At 44.9% G+C, this 24,708-nt stretch overlaps 1 protein-coding gene across 1 annotated transcript in view; it reads left to right on the top strand.

Annotated features, from left to right (window-relative positions):
* The window catches only part of SNAPC3 (small nuclear RNA activating complex polypeptide 3), a 382,446-nt gene that overhangs the window by 340,061 nt on the left and 17,677 nt on the right, over nt 1–24,708 (top strand). Inside the window, exon 7 of the mRNA XM_069626051.1 lies at nt 23,401–23,565. Within this exon, the coding sequence (XP_069482152.1) occupies nt 23,401–23,565 (165 nt within the window). The remainder of the gene's footprint in view (nt 1–23,400; nt 23,566–24,708) is intronic.

The raw sequence follows: 24,708 nt of genomic DNA, 5'->3' as shown, positions 1-24,708 counted from the left end.
ATGGCCTGGTATCCCTTATGGAGCAGGCAGCCTATGTATAGGGTCTCAACAAACCAGCCACACAGGTTTCCACATTATGTAATTCACATCACTGATGACTCAGTGTGCCTTTATAAAGTGCTGTTTGTACTGATTTTGCAGAACGTTCTGTGGAAGCAGAGTCTTTTGCTGATGCATTTCTATTTTTGTGGAAATAAGTGTTTTCCTTGCAAGAGGTGTGCTGGGCCTTTTTCCCTAGTAGCTTGTAGTTTTTCTGGTGTGAGCGTTGAGGGGATTCTTTAATATGTATATATAAAGAAAGTTATGGGGGGTTTAAAAAGGTTTGGAAAAAAAAAACTTTCACCTGAAGTGTGAAAATAGGAAAGTCAATTTGAGCCAAGCCACACAATCCACAATGCCACCTAGTAGCCAGCGCTGGAAGTTCAAGTCCAGTTGTGAGCCACAACAGCCAAGGTATTGTGGGTATGGAAATGAGCTCAAATGCAAACCCTTTTCTCCAAGAAATTGTCTTTGCCTAAGAGGGCAGTGCTACTTTATACATAGTTTAATCAACCCAAGACAGACATTTGCAAGGCTGCCAGAAGATATATATTTCGGAGGATTGTGGAATCTGCTTAGATCACATGCTGGCATTGGCCGACATCTAGTGGAAGCTGCGGAGTATTACAGTTGTTGTTTTCGAAACTCGAAAAGGGACGTCGACTAGGGATGTAACGGTATTACGGTATAACGTTAAAGATACCGTGAACCACTTAATTGAACAATAATAACCGTCACATTGTTTATACAGGTATACCGTTAAGTGTGCTTTTCAATCTGATTTGGAAAGGCTGCAGTAAGCAAGTTCTGCGCAGTCTTGGTCTTGCACTGTTGGATGTGTCGTCTGCCAAGTAGTTTCAGTTTGAGCAGTTTTTAATGCCATTCCATAAACTACACGTGCCTGACACAAAATCAACATGTTAGCAATAGGAAGAATAAATACAGTGCCAAGAAGGAAAGGGGTTTACTTTTTTTTATTTACATTTTTTTTTTTAAAGCTCACACAGCCCCAGGGCATCGAGGCGCTGTTAAAGAAATTGGTTTTGTTTATTTTGTTGTGTAATTGTTTTTGTCTTAGTTGCTTATTTATAACATGCTTAAACACCCAGAGGTTTCTAAGCGCGGACCCAGGGATCGAACCTGTGTTGCTTCGTGTCGTCTTGCTTCCAAGGCACGCACGTTGCCGCTGAGCTATCCTCCCGGGACTTTGGGTTTGCGGCTTTGGGGTTTATATATTTATAATGGATAATGTTTTCTAAACATATGACAATGGTGGATTTCCCTGGTTCTATCATTGAATTTACATATAATAAGTCACACTGCGAAATTTAATCATCTCTGTGGGTATTCCTTGCTGCCATACCAAAGGGTAACATGTCCGTGATTACTGAACACCTTTTGGCCCAGAAGTAAACTAAAGGCTGTAACGTAAAGAGAGAGTGTGTGTGCGTGTGTGTGTGTGTATGCGCACAAGCGTATACTACCATCAGACTCCATTGATCTGTGGCATGCAGATTATCAATTTGGCAACATGTTCATCTTCACCAGTAGCCAGTGGGGGAGCTAAAAGCCTAAATGACCACTTAAGAAAAGCTATTCAGTTTGCTTTGCCAGTCGCAGCAGGGCCCCACCTCCCCCTCCTCTCCACACATTCGTTTGTGTTTGGTGCAAGCAAGGGGTGGCATTTCAGTGGAAAGTATGTTGAAAAGCCCAATTCTGGCCCTGGGTGCATGGTTTTGTTTGTGATGATAAATCTGACAATTTATGACCTTTTAGAAAATATTTGTTAAGATTAGTTAACTCCACCTGCTATACCGCGATAACCATGATATACCGTCATTTGGCAAGAAGGTTATTGTACCGTCATAGAACTAATACCGTGACACCCCTAACGTCGACAGGGCGTGCCAATAATACTATCCCTAGTGTGACGTCCACTGTACCCATGGTCCTTCACGCATTGAGGTCCCTCAGACCTCAGATTGTTTTTTTCTGCCATCTTAGACGGACGCTTATAGGGGAGTTCCCCTTTCGGCTTATAGCAGTTTACTTTGATCCAATTACCGATAGTTTCTTTTTACTATCCTTTATATCACTGACTATCGAAACACCAGATGCCGGTGAATGAAAAAACAACCATCGAAAGACTCCCGCGACGGATCCGTTTCGGCCTTGGAAGGCCGCTCGGGACTTCGGCCCACACAGTAGGGAAAGAGGAGGGAGGTCATTTTAGAATGCACATGTCCCTTTTCTTACACCACATTCGCCTAGCTGCCGTGTCATTCCGTTATGGACAGGACCCCCATTACATTTTGCCCAAAGTGCAATAGGAAATAGGAAATTTCTGTGGGTCGATAAACACCTTGTGTGTCACCTGTGTCTCCCGCAAGACCACGTCGAGGGTTCTTGTTGAGCGCACAAACTCTTCAAGCCCAAAGATCGATCTACTAAATGCTGGACCCACTATGCCAGGCAACTCGAGGCCATGGAAGTAGAGGGTGCCTTCAGCGACGGCAGCAATGCTGCGGGATCTGATGGCAAAGGTGACAGGGTTACTCCGGTTACCCAAGCTCAGGCCCAACCTGAGAGGACAGGCCGGCGGCCTTGTTATGGGGACAACATCCGGTGGCGGAAGTGCTATCACTTCATCCTTCACTAAACACACAACCCACGGCCGTGACACGACACACGTGTTGAGCAGACGGCAGCGCACAACTTCTAGGTAGAGGTCCGTTGAATCTATGTTCTCTGGGCATTCTCGATCGAGATCACCACATGGCAGGCCGCGGCTGTCGAAGGAAAGTACAGCTGTCGTACGAAAAACTCCTACCAGTGGCCGATTGTCCGCAGACAAGGCTCCGGTTCAGCTCGCACCCGAAATTCGACGTTCTGCTTCGACTCAGGTTCAAAACCCCATACAGTCAGGTTTGGCCCCTTAGTCAAGAAACCCACTTCAGGGGGCCAGGGTAAAGAGAGGGAGTGCAAGAAAAAGTGCTCTAAGACCCCTCATAGGGAGAAATCTCAGGATGCTAGGCCCACTCAGAAGAGTAAAGAACCTGTATCTCATGATTCTCTGTCTTCCACCCTGAAAAAGAAGGCTCCTCCTTCTACTTTACTTCCTCCCATACCTGAAGATTTAGGGCTCTCTTCTCAACCATTGGTCATCCCTAGTTCTGCCCAATGGTCGGCTGAGGATATAGACAGTCATGAGGAGGATGTCCTTCATGGCCAACTTCTATGAAAAGGACCCTCACTATTTCAGAAGCTTCCACTCCATCCCCCCACTACAGCACCCTCTCGGTCGCAGATCCATGCTCAACACCCTGATAAGAGGTCTCGCCCCGAGAATCCAGTGCATGGCACAGTCATTGACCTTTATGACCTGGACTCCGATCATGAAGACCTCTCCATTCAAGAGGCAGCAGACCCTTATTAAGGGGATGATACAGCAGACCCTTATTATGGGGATGAGGACCCTGAGGTTGGCCCTGAGACACATATGTATGTCATGGACTCTCCTGTTAATCAGGACCCCCTGGTCATGCACTCGCCCATTGACAATCAACCCCTGCAAAATTAAGTGCTTGTCAAGGTGGCAGAGCATTTTCAGATAGCTACTCAGGAAGAACAAGATAAAGATTTCGTAGACGAAATCTTAGGAGATATGAGTTACTCAGTTTATCCCTCTCCTCAAGTTCAATCAGCGAAAAATACAGACATCGCTGGAGACCCCTAATCTTACATGGGCAGTGAACCCTTGGATAGAGAAACTGTTTAGACCTGCCCCTTCTGACCCGTTGTATATCAGAGGGCAACTGAAGCCTGATTCATTAGTTGTTACTACAACAAGGGAAAGGACTGGTAACCCCTTGCTTCCTCTGAGGTCCCGCCTGACAAGGAAAGCAAGAGACTTTACACAATGGCAGAAAGGTGGCTTCCTCCGCGGCATTCCAGACCTGGATTGCTAACAATTCTACCTTGTTGGCTAGCTACAACTGCCACAAATAGGATGAGGTCTCGGCTTTACTGTCATCAGCCCCGGAACCACTTAAGTCTCCGCTTGCCCAGGCGGCTGCTGAAGGCAAGGCAGTGTCAAGCTGCTTATTAAAAACCAATCTTGACGCCACGGACAATGCAGGCAGGATAATAGCAGAAGGGACAATTATCAAGTGTCACGCTTGGTTGCGCCAATCAGGTTTTAAACCAGAGACGCAAGCTACCCTTGCCCGTTGAGCTCATTGTGCTCTTTGGCAAGTCTGTAGAGGACGCCTTAAAGACAGCCAAAGAAGAATACGATACTCTCAAGTCATTGGGCCAACTGACCAATAAACCTACTGGCCAGAGGGGAAACAGGAAGTTTCATCGCTCACATGGCCAAAATTCACAAAGCGGTTCCAGCTATAACAAGAGCCAATGTACTGCCCAGGGAAACAATCAGGGTCAGTCCTCCCAGAATTACCCTAGAGGACTGCGCAGATCCCGCAAATTACCCTATAGGACCGCGCAGATCCCGCGGTCGCGGTAGGGGCAACTCCTCCCGGGGAGGCACCCCACCTCGAAAGCAGTGACTATCTGCTCCAGGTACCCTCTTATGCCTCTCCAGTAGGAGGGCGCATATCCAGCTTCACCCACGCATGGGAGGAAATCACCACAGACAGATGGGTGCTGTCCACCATAATTGCCGGATATTGTATAGAGCTCCTCGAACAACCCCAGAACCACCCCCCACGACAAAAGACCCATTCGAAGGAACACCAGCGCATCCTCCTCGAGGAAATCGCCACACTTCTACTAAAGGACGCCATCAAAGTCGTCCCGGCCAACCAGGTAAACAAAGGTATTTATTCAACTTACTTCCTTGTGCTAAAGAAAGATCTAACAATGCGCCCAGTATTAGATATGCGCCCTGCAAACAAATATGTCAAGCCACAAAAGTTCTGCATGACTATACTACAAGAGGTAATCCCTTTACTAAAAAAGGATTACATGGCAACACTGGATATGAAAGATGCCTATTTTCATTTTTCAATGTTCCCAGAGCACAAAAGATTCTTGCGTTTCAAGATGGCAAACCAGCACTACCAATTCAAAGTGCTACCCTTCGGAATAGCATCTGCTCCAAGGGTATCACAAAGGATCAGGGCCTGCACCCTTGGTCAGTGGACCTATTCCTACTACATTGTGGTAAGAACCTGCTGCTCCCGCAAATCTGCTTCATTGTCTTTGCCGCAGCTGACGATAAGCTGTTTTTCGCCTGGCGGAGTTGGGCCCGACCCCAATATGGCCAGCGCAACGTGGCCTCACATCGAGGCTCCACTTTGTCCCTAAGCAACCATTTAGTGCGAGCACATCCGCTGGCAGGCGGAAGGAAGCCGGCCACTTGCAGGAGGCCATGAGAAAAAGGCCTTGTTTAGCGTTGTTCGCCGGTGAGCACCGCTTACCGCCAAGTCCTTTCTACAATGCGAGTATTCAACAGTCTCCTCATATAGATAGTATCTAACTTACTGAACTTTCTCCCCGCAACATCAACCCTCAATCCAAACATGTGCTCCATAATCAGCAACATCTAGTCGACGTACCAACTTTCCACCGTTCAAGCATAGCCCAAACAATGGTATTATTGATGACGCTATGCTGATCATTATATCCACTTCTACCTCGCCACGAACCGCCTAACAACTGCCTAGAGAAACCAAGCAGTACTTCCCATCGCCTCCGAGTGCATCTGGCTTCTAGTAAAGCAGCCAACAGCACATCATCTTAGTGCACTGTATAAGACCTGACCAATCCTGCTAACTTTAAACCAACCTATTTGCATTTTACACCTTGTGCTAATTTGAAAGCAGCCTATTGTGTGCATTTTATCTTTTGGGCTAATTCTAAAGCAGCCTACTGTGTGCAATGTATCTGTTGGGCTAAATCTAAAGCAGCCTACTGTGTGCAATTTATCTTTTGGGCTAATTTTAAAGCTGCCTACTGTGTGCAATTTATCTGTTGGGCTAAATCTAAAGCAGCCTACTGTGTGCAATTTAACTTTTGGGCTAATTCTAAAGCATCCTACTGTGTGCAATGTATCTTTTGGGCTAATTCTAAAGCAGCCTACTGTGTGCAATTTATCTTTTGGGCTACTTTTAAAGCAGCCTACTGTGTGCAATGTATCTGTTGGGCTAAATCTAAAGCAGCCTACTGTGTGCAATTTATCTGTTGGGCTAATTTTAAAGTAGCCTACTCTGTGCAATTTATCTGTTGAGCTAATTTTAAAGCAGCCTACTGTGTGCAATTTACCTGTTGGGCTAAATCTAAAGCAGCCTACTGTGTGCAATTTATCTTTTGGGCTAATCTTAACCCAACCTACTGTTACCATGTCCTCTTTCCACAGAGCCACATTGGCCCTAGCCTCATTGCTCCCACTAATGCACTAAGCCACCCCGCTTTGCCATCCAATACCCCTCCCTCCTCCACCCCACCTCAAACCAACCAACCAACATAGCGCCCTTAAACACTGCTTCTAGTGAGCCACTGGGCCCGCTCGAATGGTTACATCGCTTTGCCACACCACCAACGACTCTCATCCCTCTCTCGGTCCACTCTAGGAACCAAAGATTAGGCTCTTGATTCCTCAAACACAAGGCCACTCCAAAAATCCACTACCCAAATCCCAAAACTGTACCTCTACCTTGCATAAAATAACCCCTCGTTCCCCTTTCAAAACCATGACTTCTCCCAGCACCGTACCTCAACCTCCTAGTATCAAAGGAGCCCTTATAAACGCGCACTCCCTTGTGGCCCATGCCCCTGAGATCGCTGACCTCATTGTCGCAAACAGCCTAGACTTCCTGGCTGTCACAGAAGCCTGGCTACACCAGGCATCTGGTCATGCACTCTCCCTTGCCCTACCTGAAGGCTATACCATCAGCAGGGTAGACAGAACCACAGGCAAAGGCGGAGGAGTGGCCTTCATTGCCAAAACTCAACTAGCCCCCAGAGCTATCCCATCCGCAAGCCTCCCGTATGCAGAACCCTTATCCGTGAAGCTAACCCTCGCACCCACCCAAACTATACTCTTGCATCTTATCTATCAACCTCCTGGCCCCTCTCCCTCCTTTGAGAATATCCTGAACCTTGTTTCGATGCATATTAAACTCGGATCACAAACCATCCTCCTAGGCGATATGAACCTTGGCCTCCTAGACCCTAACGATCCTCACGCCCTAGCTGTGGACAATTCCATCTCTAACCTGGGCTTTATATCACAGCACCCAGCCACTCCAAAAGTAGAACGCTGGACTGGGTCGCTGACCTAAATTGCTCCATCTCCATTACCCAAAATGAACCCGTAGCATGGTCAGACCACCACCTTATTCTATTCACCATCCCTGGGCCATGCTAGCACCTCCTTCGCTATCCAGAAATTGTCGCAACATAACCATAGACCGCCTCCAGCCTCTCATTAACGACATCCTTAATGAGAACAAATTTAGTAACCTTGACCCGCCTAACCTGGTCGACCTATACAATAACACTTTCAAATCGGCTCTTGATATCGCAGCCCCTCTTAAACTCAGAAAAGCCAAGCCCCAGGCTTACCTTAACAAATGGTTCACCCCCGAACTCAAAAGCCTTAGAAACATAAAAAGAGCAGCCGAATCCATCTGGGTCAAATTCCCGACTATCAACAACAAAACTGCATTCACATCAGCCTCTTCTATCTACAAAGAGTCTATCCTCTCGGCCAAAAAAGAAACCTATAATTCTAGAATCCAGAATGCTAAATCCAGTACTAAGGAACTTTTCAGTATCCTAAAAGAGCTTGAATCCCCTGCACCGCCCACAAAAGACTGCATCAAAGACTCTGAATGGTGCAGCAAAATCCAGCAAGCATACGCAGATAAAATCACCCTGCTCCAAAATAAGATCAATACTAAAAAGGCAAACCTCACTGGCAATGCCCAGCATTCCCCTGACCCAAAGAACCCCACATCCATCCACTCCCTTCAGCTTATCTCAAGTAACCCAGAAGGAAGTGGAGGAGATTATAAAAAGCCGGAAACCCTCTCATTGCCTCAAGCCGACATTTGCCCAGCCACTGTGATTAAAGAAGGTGCCAAAGACCTTGCCACTTTCTTCACTGCGCTAATAAACTCTTCTTTCGCCTCCAACCAAGTACCCAACAACCTTAAGGAAGTGTCGGTTATGCCACTTTAAAAAAAAAAAACAACCTCGACCCAAATGTCCTCATCAATTATAGGCCCATCACCACTGTCCCATTCCTTCTAAAAATTCTGGATTGAGAAGCACCTTGAGGATAATGAGCTCCTTGGTCTCAGACAATCAGGTTTCAGACCCAGACATGGAACTGAGACAGCCCTCCTAGATCTAAAGATCCAAATGGATGAGGTGAAGGACAAGGGTAAGTTATCAATCCTCCTTCTCCTAGACCTATCCGCCACCTTCAACCTCGTCGACCATCAAATCCTTACCAAACACCTGATCACAGCGGCAGCATTCTCCACGAATGCCCCCGACTGGATTAAATCCCTTTTTTCCAACAGGACCACCAGAGTCTTCTCCCCTTCAGCCTCAGCTGACCCCACACTGACACTCTGTGGCGTCCCTCAGGGTTCCTGTTTGTCACCCACACTTTACAATATATTCACGAAGCTACTCTTCGACCGCCTGGACCACTTGGGTGTCATCTACACAAACTATGCAGATGACACCCAAGTCCTCATCTCCCTCACTGGCTGCTACGACCAGGATTCCAAACTAATGAACACTATCTACCTCGAAATCCAGGCCTGGATGGCCACCAACAGTCTCTGCCTCAATGACGACAAGACGGAGCTGATGATCATGGGTACTCCGGCACGCCTGAACAAGCTCGACACCAGCTACTCTTCCTATGTCATTGATGGCAACACTATAAAGGTTTCCAGAGAAATATAAAACGCTGGGGGTATACCTTGATTCAACCCTCTCTCTCAAAAAACAGGTAAATAGCCTAGCGTCCTGAAGTATGGGGCAATACATTACATACATTACAATATTGTATAAAAGAATATTTTATTTAGTTATTGTTTACATATAATATTAATATATATGGGGATATGAACAGAGCGGCATTAGGCGAGTCCTTCAGATACTCTAACCGCCAGCTCCACTGTCCTCTCCATTCCATCCCTGCATTCTACTTCTAGATTGGATTCCTTGCTACATCATCACCAGATGTAGCATGCAATACCACACATCCCTCTTCTTACACAAGATCTTCCTCATTCACTAAAGTCTTTTAGGTGACTTGGTCTGCGATCATTTCTTCCAAACCTCGATCTTGTAGATTGTGCTGTAACCGATCTATGTGTTGGATTTGGTAAGGATAAAATGTTACTCATCATATTCCCATCTACAGCCACACTTTCCACATCTTTAACCTTACCATCATTAGACATTACCATAATCGACCGTTGTTCCACACTCTCCCATCAATCGTTCTCACAGCATGCTTGAAGACTTCAATTACTTTAATAGGACTCGACCACTTGCTTCCTTTTACCCTCAATGCCTCTGGTAGTTTAATCCTCACATAACATCCTATATAGGGCTTCTTATTGACCTTGAAAGTTCTATTATCATGCCATGCATTGTTATTACTTTGCCTCTTCCTGATATTAGCTTGAACATCACTAATCGACACTTTCATCCCAAGTACATCACTCATCCATCCTGGAAATAACTTTGTGGTTGCTTTCCTGCCTCTACTTAACTCAAAAGGTGAAACTCTAGTCATACTATGTGGCGTAAACCTGTGTGCTACAACAGTCATTCTTACCACTTCCATCCAATTTTTTCCATTCGCCCACGCCCACCTAATCGCATCCTTGAGTATTCTGTTATATCTTTCCACAACACCATTCATCTGTGGGTGATATATAGTACTGGTGGTATGGGTAATGGACTTTCCTTTTAAATACACTTCAATTTCTCTGGATTTAAATTGAGAACCATTGTCGGACAAAATCTCTTCAGGATAACCTTCACGACTACATACCTCTTCTAGAAAATTAATGATGTTCTTGGTCGTAACATTTGACAGCATCTTTACTTCTGCCCATCTAGTCAGCATATCAATCACTACAAGACAAAATGTTTGGTACCCATCACTCCACACTGGGCCAACAATGTCAATACCCACTTTCTTCCACGGTCTATTCGGTATATCAGTCATCACCATAGGATATTTCTCACTCATACAACTCTTGTCAGATTTGTTGCAAATGATACAGTTCCTAACGCTCCTTTCAATTTGTGCATCACAGCCTGGCTACCAATATGTATTTCTTATCCTGTTCTTTGTTTTGGAGATTCCTTGATGTCCTTCATGTCCTAATTCTATTATCTTCTCTCTGATCCCCTCTAGTGGAATCAGTCTGTCTCCCCTCATTAAATATTCATTCTAACAACTTAGTTCATCTCTGACACTCCAAAACTCTTTGATTTCATCTTCTTAAACTTTACTCATAGGAACAGTTTTTCTGTTGATATTTTCCATGGCAAACTTAATTTTTCTATCCTTGCTCATTTCTTCTAACCATTCATCCTTGGAAATGGCCATATCTTGAAGCGCACAAATGATTTCTTGTTGTTGTTGTTCTACCTCTTCACCCTCTTCTTGAATATTCGTCTATCTGTACAGGCAATCTGCAGCGTAGTTCTTTACACCGGGAATGTATTTTATCACTATATCAAATTCTTGTATCCTGGAAACCATCACCTTATTCTTCCTGATACTTTATCTAATCCTTTAGTCGTGAATACTTCAATAAGTGGCCTATGATCAGTATGTACCTCAAAACTTGTTCCCCACACAAAACTTCTAAATGTATTAACCGCCCATACAATAGCTAATGCTTCCTTTTCTATTGTTGCATATGCCTTTTCTGCTCCTTTTAGTAGACACAAAGCAAATGCTATTATTTTCTCTTCCCCTTCATGTACTTGTTTTAACACTGCCCCCAAACCAACATTTCTAGCATCTGTTGTAATCATTGTACGTCTTCCTCGTACATAGTTCTTTAAAGCCGGTGCTGTTCCCAAAGATTTCTTAATGTACTTAAATTCTTTTTCACACTCTTCATTCCATTCAAACTTTTTGTTGAGCTTAGTGAGATCTCTCAACACGGCTGTGTGGTCAGCAAATTTCCTCACATACTTTGAATAGTATTCGGCCATACCTAAAAATGTCCTCAGTTGTTCTTTGTTACTAGGAGTGGCCATTTCCTCTATTGCTGACATCAGTTCTGGTCTGGGTGCAATACCTTCTTTTGATATGACATGGCCTAAATATTCCATTTCTTTTCTATCAATTCTTGACCTTTCTTTGCTAAGAGTCATGCCCACGTTGTGTAGTTTCCTTAATACTTTCTCTAGTCTTTTATCATGCTCTTGCTGATTATCTGCATATACAAGTATGTCGTCTTGAAAAAATATTATACCTTCGTCACCATCAAATATGTGGTGCATAATTTTTTGAAATACTGAGGCCGCCGAGATGAGACCAAACGGCATCCTTCGGTACTGATACAATCCCTCCGGTGTAATGAATACAGTTAAGTGTCTTGAGTCTTTATGCAATAGAACTTGATGGTATGCAGACGTAAGATCTAGTGTCGAAAATACATTAGCTGATCCCATGGTTGATAGTATTTCATGGATATTTGCCAATGGGTGTCTCTGTGGGATAATACATTTGTTCAACTCTCTCAAACCAATACACATCCTGACTTTTCCTGAGCTCTTTCTCACTATAACTAGTGGCGATACCCATTCTGCAGCATCAATTCTTTCGAGTATTCCTTGTTCTTCTAGCTTTTTTAGTTCCTTCTTTACATCCTCCCTCATGGCCAAAGGAACACTTCTCCGTTTTTGGCAAACTGGTTTACACTTTTCTTTAACTTTTATACGGTGAGTGATTCCCTTCACAGATCCTATCCCATCTCTGAATACTTCCTTTTTTATTCTTTCTGTATCTGTCTCCATTGATTCTACAACATATACAGATTCTTCTGCACTTGCATCTAGTCGTACCTTGAGCCATGCCTGGTGTGACGAACTGAGAAGTGGTGATGCACCTCTTTTTGACACATAAACTTTTCCAGTCATAATCCTATCTTTGAATGCCATTGTGGCCCTGAGCCAACCTATGATATCAATTTTTGCTCCTCCATAGGTAATGGGTTTAATGTCCAGTTCATTTAGCCACTTTGGGACTATCTTTTTCCAAATTGCTTCTGGTAACAATGTGTATTTCGCTCCAGAATCTGTCATCATTCTGACTGGATTGCTGTTTATCATGCTAATGGTCTTAGGACTTTCTAATTATACTTCATTTTCATTATCACTGATGGCAAAAACACATTCTTCTCCTTCCTCATTTCTTTCATCACCAATCCATTTCATGCTGCTCTTATCTATCCTGCAACACTTGGCCCTTTCCATTGCAGTTCCTACATATTAAATGAATGGTGGGACATTCCGGACTGTTGGCCCAGTGTGTTGGGCTGTCACACTTCCTTCCTCTGCCTCTTTGACTGAATTGAGGTCTACGAGTAGTTGTGAAGCGTCCTCGATTGTATCCATTGTATCCACATCCATATCCACGACTTCACATATCTCCATTATACCTGAATGCACCATGTGGTATAAACTCTTCTTTCTGCGTCACAGCTGAATTGTGATTGCTTCCACTGATTGCCTGTGCAGTTTGAATAACATTGACAGTAGCTTCTGTTTTCAGTGTGGTGCTTTTTACTCTGTCTTCTAGTGTCTTTACACAATTCTCCATGTGTTCTACTTCTTTTGCAATCCGTAACACTACATCAAGATTTGGATCATCTTCTGTCCACAATCTCTCTCTAATCTTGGTACTGCCACATTCCAACATAAATTGATCCCTCAATCTTTCTTTCAGTTGGTGTCCGAATTTACAATTCTTAGCCATTTTTCTTAGGGCAGTTATGTACTGTTCAACACTTTCGCCCATTTCTTGTGACCTCTTTCCGAATTTGTATCCCTCCAGAACAGTGCTTAGCTTCTTTTCATAATGTCTGTTCAATTTTGCAATACATTTTTCATATTCGTTCATATCCCCTTCATCTGGCAGATCTGGTAAATCTTCATATTTCTCCTGGCCAGCTGGGCCCAAGCAATGTAAGAGAAGTGACTTTTTTCTCTCTACACTGCACTTGGTGCCACACACTACAGTGGCATAATGTTCAAAAGACTTTAACCACCTTTTCCAAGGTCGGTTCGGTTCACCAACTTCTGGCAGAAAGATAGCTGGTGGTTGAACGCCTTGCATAGACATATTTTCAGTATGGGGGTGGTCCCCTGCTCCACTCCAATCTATGACTTCTGTGTCTGTGCACTTTTCAATCCTGTTGTATGGTGGTTGTTGAAAATGTTTTATATTTGGTGTTTTAACATTTCACAGTCACTTTGTGTATTATAGTATCATGTGTGTTTTCCTTCCCCCTTTTTTTTTTTTTTTTTTACTGTGACGAGGAGGAATTTATCTGGTAATCCTCATTCCTCGTGTTTGCCTTTGCTTCCGCGTGTATAAACACATGATATTGATCCAGAATGTGGGGGTGAATATATTAATTCTGTTGCCGCTCGTTACGCAATGCAGCGTAGTGTTTCTCTGCTCCAAGCGTGTCAGACTAACACGCGTATTGGTTCCCTATGCGGCTGTTGCTATGGCAACAATTTGTTTATGCAGAAAATGGCCGCACGCAATCGACGCACAAGACGTTTTATGCGGGTCTTTTACTCTAATGCGGCGCGCGTCAAAACTTCATTAGATGCGGGCGTGCGCGTAGTACATTAACTGAATAGGCCCGTAACAGTGTTCGTAAGTCTACGTTTTACTTTCTGAATCTTTTTTTTTAATCGGCGGGTCCTCGCTGGGCAACTGGTTACAGTCTGGTTGCACGGTACTGGTTGCTTCGTTCTCTTCTCACCGATGTTGCTCAGCTGCATTAGATCCTTGGCTTGGTCAAACCAAAGATCCTTGTCGCCATGTGAAGCATGGGGCAATACATTACATACATTACAATATTCTATAAAAGAAAATTTTATTTAGTTATTGTTTACATATAATATTAATATATAAAGGGATATGAACGGAGCGGCATTAGGCAAGTCTTTTATATACTCCAACCGCCAGCTCCACTGTCCCCTCCATTCCATCCCCACATTCTACTTCTAGATTGGATTCCTTGCTACATCATCACCAGATGTAGCATGCAATACTACACGTCCCTCAGTGCCCACACCAACAAACTGATCTACAGTTGTAAAGCCTACCTATACACAAGCAGCTGCCTAACGCTGGCTAGACTAGAGCACTTGCACTATCCAAACTCGATTATTGCAATGCACTCTTCCTGGCCTCCTCTGAACATAACCTAAACAAACTCCAGGTACTTCAGAACAACTCTCTGAGAGCAGCCCTCAGCCTCCCCAGATCCTGCCACATCTCCTCTCATAGACCTGACGTCAACTGGTTACCCATCCGTGATAGAATCACATTACATACCCTGGCCATTACGCACAAATGTCTAACAAACTCTGCCCCGAAATATCTGGTTGACAAAATCTGCAAACACCAACCTACTCGCACTACCAGATCTGCTCATTCTCTCAACTTGATAGTACCTAGATTCAATCTAAAAACAGCGGGAGGCGCCAGTTTCCCAGTTCATGCTGCCAAAAGCTGGAACTCCATTCCCATCCCCTTCAAACAAGAACCCCCCTTCCTCACCTTCAAAGCCAACATAAAAAGCTAGCCGAGCAGTAAGTCACTCAATTAATAAGCCTACTTCATGCTTACGCACCATTGTCTGACTAACATTTGTCTGACTAAGATTTGGCTCATCTTGTGCTCATCACACCTGTCTCTATGCTTCCTATCTGACCGACCCACCTGTAACCAGGTTACTTTACTGTTATCATTATGTTGTCTTATATATGCCTGCATTTACTGTATGTAACCTACAAGTTTCTCAAGCGCCCAGTTACCTCACGGTTCGGTGCACGATACATATAATAAACAAATACAAATACTGGCAGAGGTGGCAGCATACCTGCGCAGGGAGGCAATCTCAGTGTACCCTTACCTGGATGACTGACTGATTACAGGGGAGTCTACCTTAATTTGCAGGCTAATCATTCAGAGAACTATCAACCTACTTTTCCAATTGGGCTTTTCCATCAACAAGAAAAAATCAAGCCTAGTGCCAGGCACAACCAAGAAGTTCCTAGGAGCTGTCATAAACACTCAAGAGGAGTTGGTCTTTACGTCGGAAGAAAGAGTCCAAAACATGTTACTGCAAATACCACATTATCAGGCCGGCCGCCAGATAAGGGTGCGCAAAGCTATGCGTTTGCTAGGCATGATGGCATCTTGCGTTTACCTGGTTCCTCACGCGAGCCTGCACATGCGACCCATGCAGGAGTGGTTGGCGAAACAGTGGTCTCAGGCAAGTGGTCAGTGAGACGATCTAGTGGTCGTTTCGCCAACACTAGTACAAAATCTTCGCTGGTGGCCAAGAGAAAATCTGTTGACGGGAAGTACAAGCGATTGTCACAACGGACGCCTCACTCGCTCGGTGGAGGGCTCATTACCTTCACCACACAGCTCAGGGTCTGTGGTCTCATGCGGCAGCACAGAACCACATCAATCTGCTAGAACTACTGGCAGTATTCAAAGCCCTTCAGGCGTTCGAGTCTCACCTAGCGAACAGACAGACAGCACTACAGCAATGCTTTACATCAACAAACAGGGGGGCACACGTTCTCCAAATCTGTCCAAGCTTGCGCAACAAATCTGGAAATGTGCACTCAAACGGAAGATATTCCTATCGTCACAGCACGTTCCAGGGGAACTCAACTCTCTGGCAGACTCATTGAGCAGAGATCCCCTACCAGAAGAGCACGAGTGCCAACTACACGCAGGGGTCATAGAACACCTCTTCTCTCAATGGGGTTTCCCCACAATAACTTGTTCGCTACAAGCAAAAACAGTCAATGCCCAGACTTCCCGTCCAGGTTCCCCCAGCCATGCTCCAAGAGGAACGCCCTATGGATAAACTGGTCAGGGAAATGTGCTTGCGCTTTTCCCCCAACTCCTCTCTTGGGGAAGGTGGTAAACAAGATCCACAAGGAACAGATGACGCTCATCCTAGTTGCTCCTATGTGGGCAAGACAACCCTGGTATCCACATCTGCGCAAACTCGCGATGTGCGATCCCATCAAACTCCCGTGCCCGTACAATCTGCCCACTCAGCACGGGGGACTAACAGTGCACCCTCAACCTCACTCAATGAACTTGGCAGCATGGCTCCTGAAGTTATAGAGTTTGGACATCTTTATTTATTCGAATATGTAGATCGCGCAGCAGCCCAGGGTCATCGTGGCGCTTGTTACAGACAGACTTTTTGGTTACAGAAAAATATGAGAAGCAACACAAACATATTACAATACACGCATGAGAGATATTGTGGCGCTTGTCACAGACAGATTTCTTAGTTACATAAGAAGGACAGAAAACAGCATATATTACAGGCATAAGGAAGAGCAAGGCAATCGGAGGGTTTAGGTGAAGAGGGAAGTTTTGAGTTTTTTGCGGAAAGCCAAGAGTGAGTTTTCTGTTTTGTTCTGATGTCAGTGGGTAGTGCGTTCCATCTTAATCTGCCACAGAGATGTATGGATATCCTGAAGGATGCAAGAATGGCACTGTTATTTTGACAAGTGGAGGAGATTTGTAATTTGGTGCCATTCTAAACAAATTAACCCCATAGAATGTACTCCTTCCCACATTCTAATTTATATGCTCCACTTGCTAGATGCAGGGTTAGTATTCAACTCTTTAAAGGGCCACCTGGCGGCTTTCACTCAGCATTACTGCATTGACGCTCATTCCAAGACAGATACACAGGTGGGACAAGCGGTTTTAAGACATGTGTTCGCCCATGAACCTTCTCACACCCCACCACTTTCTTCTAACACTGCTTGCTAATCTATGCACAGCATGTGTTCCAAGCAGATTCCACAAGCCTCAGAAGGGATACATTACTCACCGTTATCGTATTTCTGATGCTTGTGCTTGTATCTGCTTAGATTCACATGAGCCTACCCTTCCTCCCCTCGGAGAGAAGGCACATGGATGCTAATGAGCTTGTCTGATACGTATCTGCTTGGATACAACTGTACTCACGCTACACTTCATGCTACCTCATGTCAGAAAAATAACAATCTGAGGGTCCTCGACGCGTGAAGGGCTGTGGGTACAGTGGACGTCACACCAGGGATAGTATTACCGGCACGCTCTGTCGACGTCCCTTTTCGAAAACAACTGTAATACTATGCAGCTTCCACTAGATGTCAGCCTAAACACAGCATGGGAATCTAAGTAGATACAAGCATCAGAAATACGATAACGGTGAGTAATGTATCCCATATATATATATATATATATATATATATATATATATATATATATATATATATATATATATATATATATACACACACACACCCCACACACACCACCCCCCCTTATCCTCAACCTAACTTCACCAACAATAATTAATCTGCTAGAAGAAGAATTCTTTAAATTCATCTTATTTTTTTAATTGGGGGACCCAATCGTCCTCATCACCACCAACCGGTTTCGACGTATGAGGCCTATTTATGCCATGTCTTTAAACTTCAAAAATGTTTTACTGTGTTACAAGTAGTTCCCATCAGGCTAATTAATTATTTAACAACACATTTTTTAGAAAACGAATTATACTCGCTCAAGTCCAAGATAACAATTTTTCGCAACCTGTAGATTGTAAAGTGTAACTCAATTAAGTCATCCTATACCCACATATGTGACCACCACCACATATACTGCATGCCACCAGAATTCTCCCATTCGCATGGCAGGATAAATTCAGGATTTTTTTTTTTTACTGCAAGAGTAAAACATAAAAACGCCATACTCAATATGCCAATTATTGTCATGAAATAATAGGAGGACTGTAATAACAAACACGTGAATTGCCTCCAGCGCTACTCTTGTATGCGGACAATTGAAATGCGTGCTGGACCTTGAAAGCAGTGAATGGAGTTTGGTCATCTGGGCATTTATTTACTTTACAAAGGCGTCCTGCAATGCTGTAATATGGGCACGGCCCTCCGTTTTTCACTCCAGGAACTCTTTACATGATGAATGCTTACTCTGGTGTAAGAGTTGACCCCGGCGTGAGCGCAAAATAATTTAATGCATTAGAAGTTCCCAGTCAACAATGAACATAAAAATGGGACTTATTCACCATGCCAAAATATTGATTCCTAGTAGAGCGGCCATCTTACAAAGGAATCCTACAAGTGCATATCAATACTAATTGAAAAGGAAACTCCTAAACAAAATCATAATGAAGAGCAGTGTATCCTACTTGATGGAATTAAATGAAATTTCATGAAAGCAAATATCATTCTTCCAGCTGATTGAGTCCACGCTGTATTGTTGTCAAATTGTAAATCCATAATTGCGCTTTATAGCTTAGTTTATTTACTAAAGCTTCAGCTGTGGTGACTTTTTCAGTTACAAACCACACTACATCTTCTACTCCATGACCATATTTAATATAATGAGCAACCAATGGTGCATTTGGGGTCTGGGTGCGAATTTTAGAATGATGCTTGTTAAAACACACATTTGCTGGACGCATTGTTTTGCCTAGATACATTTTCTTGCACGGGCATTTAATGGCCTAGATGACATTTTTGTTTTTGGACGTAGTAAATATTCTTAATTGCCACTTTTTGCCTTCCTGAATAGAAGAAGTTAATCTCTTTGAGGGAGGATAGCTCAATGGCAACGCGTTTGTCTTGGAAGCAAGACAACGCAGTGCAACACAGGTTTCAATCCCGATGCCGCCCTTAGAAACCAATCTCTGGTATTAAGCGTGTTATAAAAGAACAATTATAATTATAATTTACAGGCTGTGCAGTCGCCACATGGGGCATGGCCTTTCAAAGGGACATTTCGCATACTTGAAATTGTAGGTGGTTGTTTCTGCACGGCCCTTGACGCTTTAACAATTTTTTGTTTTCTGGAAACATTCCATTCAAGACAACATTTTTGTACCCCCTGCATCCTTGCTTAAAACATACTTCAAGAGAAATAGGTGTTATTTACCGAAAATGTTGGTCTTCCATTATCCAAAGTTTTCGGTAAATAGCACCTACCCGAGAATCGGGCCCCGGGTGTCTCTCAAATTCTTTCTCTTTGATACGGTTCAAGTAAGTACATTAAATGCCTCTTGTCTGTCATCACATTTGGGGTATCCCAGCTTCTGTCTTCACTCTGAACTTTATCCATGCACTCCCGACCAAGAAAGCTCCTGGTGCTCTCTCCACTTAGTAAGTTTTTGGTCTTTTCCCCAACTTGGGGGTCTCACTCTTCTTACCCCACCTTGGGATCTTGTTTCTCTCACTCTGTCTTGGGATCTTGTTCCTCCTACCCCGCCTTGGAGTCCTTCTTCTTTCTCCCCACTTTGGGGTCTTGCTTCTCTCACTCCTCCTTGGGGTCTTCCTTTTCTCACCCCTCCTTGGTGTCTTGCCTCTATCGCCCCACCTTGGGGTCTTCTTGCTTCTCTCACCCTACCTTGGGATTGTGCTTCTCACCCTGCCTTGGGGGTCTTGCTGGGCCTTGCCACCCTCCCGATTCTCCAGAGCCACCGTGCACCTCTGATCTGCTGTTGATATGATATTGCATTTATAACACGCCTATACAGAAATGTTTCAAGGTGCGACAAGGCAAGGGAGGGGAAACAAGGGAGGACAAAAAACAACAATCTTACTAGGCCTAGTGACATTGAGATCACACAAGTGTAGGGCAGTGGAGAGCGGAGAAGTGCCAGGGGAGGTGGTGTTGCTCCTTGGGATATTCGGCGAGTTTTGCCGATGCAGCACCTTCCTTTTAGCTCCCCCACAGTGATCGATGTCCGTTGGAGCTGGCCCTCCTTTCCCACTGACTTCCAGCAGGACTTTGGCATTGACTCCTTGTCCACTTCTCACGTGGCTTTGAGTACTCAACCGTCTCATGGGATCGGTGTTTCCAGTTCGTGTCCCAGCAGGGCAGGTGAGTGTTCCGTTAGTTTGGGCGAGCCTGGGTCTGCTGCACCTGGCATACGCTCCATCTTAACTGCCAAACCTGCCAGGAGGAGGTATCTATGCTCCTGCAGCTCTGCAGGCTTTTCCTTTCCTCCTCTTCAGGTCTGATTGGCTCTTTATTTCTCCCAGTGCAAAGGGGTGGCACCATTTATGTATTTATTGTGCATTTGTTAGGCGCTTATACAACAAGTACATTGTGTTTCAAAGCACCCACAGGGCAACCGGGAGGGAACATGGGACGGAAAAACAATTAATACACTGGCAGATAAAGATGGACCTACTAGGCCTTGTGAGTACTCAGAGCGTGCAAGTGCAGGGAGAGGAGAGGAGAGGAGAGGAGAGGGGAAGAGGGAGTGGGAGTGTGAAGTACTGGAGTGTCAGTGCTCGTGAGTGAACACCAGTCCAAGTGCCCAGTGTAGGAAGTGCTAGGGAGCAATCGGCTGCAATAAATAATAGTGCATAGGCCAGTCGGTGCCAAGGCAAGTGCTGTGTGCGGGATGAGGTGATTGGGTGTGGGAAGCCAGGGCACCAAAGGACACATAAGGGCCCTGGTCACCAATCTCGGCAACTGTGGGGTTAGCAGAGGAGGGAAGAAAGGAAGATGTGAAGAGGAACACCAGAGGTGGAGAAAGAGGTAGGGGAGGAGAAGGTACCAAGAATAACCTGGGATGGACAGTATTTTAGGAAGGGTGTCACCACCTCCTGGGCTTTGCCACCCTCCCGATTCTCCAGAGCCACCGTGCACCTCTGATCTGCTGTTGATATGATATTGCATTTATAACACGCCTATACAGAAATGTTTCAAGGTGCGACAAGGCAAGGGAGGGGAAACAAGGGAGGACAAAAAACAACAATCTTACTAGGCCTAGTGACATTGAGATCACACAAGTGTAGGGCAGTGGAGAGCGGAGAAGTGCCAGGGGAGGTGGTGTTGCTCCTAGGGATATTCGGTGAGTTTTGCCGATGCAGCACCTTCCTTTTAGCTCCCCCACAGTGATCGATGTCTGTTGGAGCTGGCCCTCCTTTCCCACTGACTTCCAGCAGGACTTTGGCATCGACTCCTTGTCCACTTCTCACGTGGCTTTGAGTACTCAACCGTCTCATGGGATCGGTGTTTCCAGTTTGTGTCCCAGCAGGGCAGGTGAGTGTTCCGTTAGTTTGGGCGAGCCTGGGTCTGCTGCACCTGGCATACGCTCCATCTTAACTGCCAAACCTGCCAGGAGGAGGTATCTATGCTCCTGCAGCTCTGCAGGCTTTTCCTTTCCTCCTCTTCAGGTCTGATTGGCTCTTTATTTCTCCCAGTGCAAAGGGGTGGCACCATTTATGTATTTATTGTGCATTTGTTAGGCGCTTATACAACAAGTACATTGTGTTTCAAAGCACCCACAGGGCAACCGGGAGGGAACATGGGACGGAAAAACAATTAATACACTGGCGGATAAAGATGGACCTACTAGGCCTTGTGAGTACTCAGATCGTGCAAGTGCAGGGGGAGGAGAGGAGAGGAGAGGAGAGGGGAAGAGGGAGTGGGAGTGTGAAGTACTGGTGTGTCAGTGCTCGTGAGTGAACACCAGTCCAAGTGCCCAGTGTAGGAAGTGCTAGGGAGCAATCGGCTGCAATAAATAATAGTGCATAGGCCAGTCGGTGCCAAGGCAAGTGCTGTGTGCGGGATGAGGTGATTGGGTGTGGGAAGCCAGGGCACCAAAGGACACATAAGGGCCCTGGTCACCAATCTCGGCAACTGGTGGGGTTAGCAGAGGAGGGAAGAAAGGAAGGAAGATGTGAAGAGGAACACCAGAGGTGGAGAAAGAGGTAGGGGAGGAGAAGGTACCAAGAATAACCTGGGATGGACAGTATTTTAGGAAGGGTGTCAGCCCGTTCATTGCCCCCTCCGAGATACCCAGGATATCATGGAGCTATTTTATGAGGATGGAGTGGTTGACCGTGTCAAAATCAGAGGAGAGATCGAGTAGAATGAGGACAGCTGTAGAGGTAGATTCCAGAGATGCAAGCAGTTCTTCACGGGTGTTCAGAAGAGCAGTTCCGGTGCCTCTGGAATCCAGATTGATGATCGTGAATGGGATTGGCTGTGGGTGGCTCCGTAGTACTATGATGTGGTGGCCATTTTGGAGCGTACAATCTCCATTACTCTTTCAATGGCCAGGTGGCTTCTGCTGAAACTATACCCCCACAGCAGCACCATCCACACAAGTGCGCATCAGGGAGGAATAATGAGGAGAACTCTAGCAGTAAAGAGGTGTGTGTGGTGCGCTCGCTGCAATCTTTTTGTTTTTTTCCATCTAAATTCGATATTTTTCATCAGCATAACATGGCTCAGCAGGGCTGACCTCTGATGGCATATGTGTGCTCAGAACACACTGATCCTGCAGTGTCCGCCGGTGAAATGGGGGAGAGCACAGTGCTTGAGCCTTCTGCACTGCCTGCCTCCAGTCGATACCATCCACTATTCTCTCTTTCCCCGCGAGGATGGTGAATACCAAGGGTCAAAAACCATACAAGCCATTTGCACAGGAAGTTTCAAGTTATCACGCAGTTTAATTCCCATATAAGAGACCATGACTTGTATCTCTGTGGATTTCCTTTCCTCTAAGGGCCGAGGTGTCACCCCAGTGGCATCCAGCCTGCCCTCTCCCCTCCAGGGTGTTAAGCTTCGTGAGCTCACCTCCCTAGTCCCAAAGGGGGTGGCTCCCTCTTGGGCAGAGGTACTGAATTCCCTGGATTTGTCACAAAACTTAAAATGAAATGGAGGAAATCCAAATCCACCACAGAAAACCTACATCCGACAGAACCAAGGAAGTCTTCTGCTATTCCAAGCATGCTGTGTTGACGTGTATTAATTTGTATAGTAATAAGACTGCTTCCTTTGTAGAAAAGGCCAGTTGTAGGATCTATTTTAGCCACCATTGGTTGGTAAGTCGATAAATCAGCAGCTTAAGATCTCTATTGGAAAGGATGTACCCAATTCTGATAGCTAATCGAGACACTAAAAAGTGTTGTACTTAAGGAATAGTTAATAACAATAAAGAAGTTTTGATTAAGCAAATCAAAATGTTCTGTGAATTGTGACACAGATAAAATTGCAACAATTCTTTTTTATTTTTTTTTAAACCCCAGGACTGTGATTGACTGGTCAGAATCTCTTGATCGAGGCTATGGGAAATTTAAAACGGCACAAATGGAGCATCACACGTTTAACGATTTAAACATTAAAGTTGGTTTTCCATACTTTTACTGTCACCAAGGAGATTGTGAACACCTCGTTCTCATCACCGATATAAGGTAATGTGAAACCCATCAGGGAACGGACAAAGTATAGCTACTGTGGAAGTGTAAAAATGAATTGTCAAGGTGCCGAAGGGAATAATGTCAACTTGTAATGTAATGCCAACACCCCTCCTTCTGGAATGCAGGGAACCTAGGAGCAGAGAATCCTCATTGGTTGTGATGAAAGGCCTGTTTTCACTTGGGGAAGGGGTCGTTAAAGTTGCATAGTTTGTTGATGTCCAAAAGTGATATATTAAAATGAGTGTCCTATTTTGAAGGCATCCTTCCTTTAGATTGAAATGCACACATCAGAGTGGTATGCTACTGTTGGCTGACATGCATACATCCATGTCCTGCACCTTCTTAACGAAACACTAAACTAACACTTTGTGATGAACTCAAAAGCGTTCCTCTGAAGATTCTTAGGTTTACCCCAGCTGTTTTATGTTGCGTTCACAACGACACACCCAACCCCTTATGAGAATCTTCAAGGAGGGTTGTGCTTGCGCCAACAATCTCCAGATTTGCCCCAGTGCTAAACTGTGTGAATGGGGAATAAAGATGGCTGTAGCAAATCCAATGTGGGCTGGGGACTGCTCAATGTCCCCCAGGAAGGTGTGCCTCTGCTCTTCTTGGTACATTACCATGGGAAAAGATTCACTTGTTTTGCTCTACAGCATAACTTGATTCGCCCTTGGGATGGTAATCTAGAAAAGGGATTCTATCCATCTCAAACAGTCTTAGTTTTCCACACTTCCCCAACACTCATTCTAAAGCACCACCACCGGGTCAGAAATGTGCAACAGCTGTCCTTTCTTGTAATATTGTACCTTTCTACTTCATTATGTTTGAGACCTACAGTATTTTCCTTTTTCAAACCTGACTAAATCTGGTTAAATTGCGGGAGTTTTCAGCCACACAGAGAACTAGTTCCCACACTATAGCTCTATTAAGACAAGGGGGAGGACATTCCATTTTGTGCATCTTGTAGAACTTTTTTTGTTGAGAGTGAATACATGCGGCGTCATTGACACCTCGTGATCCAATAGGGACGATTTTTGTTTTGCCATTCCCTTGAGCAAGAGGAGTTCTCCAATCCTAAGCAGTGGAGAAGACACTGTGAGCTAGTTCAGGCAGTCAACGGGTATCTCATTTGAT

Source organism: Ambystoma mexicanum, chromosome 6p (assembly GCF_040938575.1).
Source record: "Ambystoma mexicanum isolate Mex_15411 chromosome 6p, UKY_AmexF1_1, whole genome shotgun sequence".
NCBI lineage: Eukaryota > Metazoa > Chordata > Amphibia > Caudata > Ambystomatidae > Ambystoma > Ambystoma mexicanum.
The sequence above is the reverse complement of the archived record's forward strand: the minus strand, read 5'-3'. Positions and strand labels throughout refer to the sequence as shown.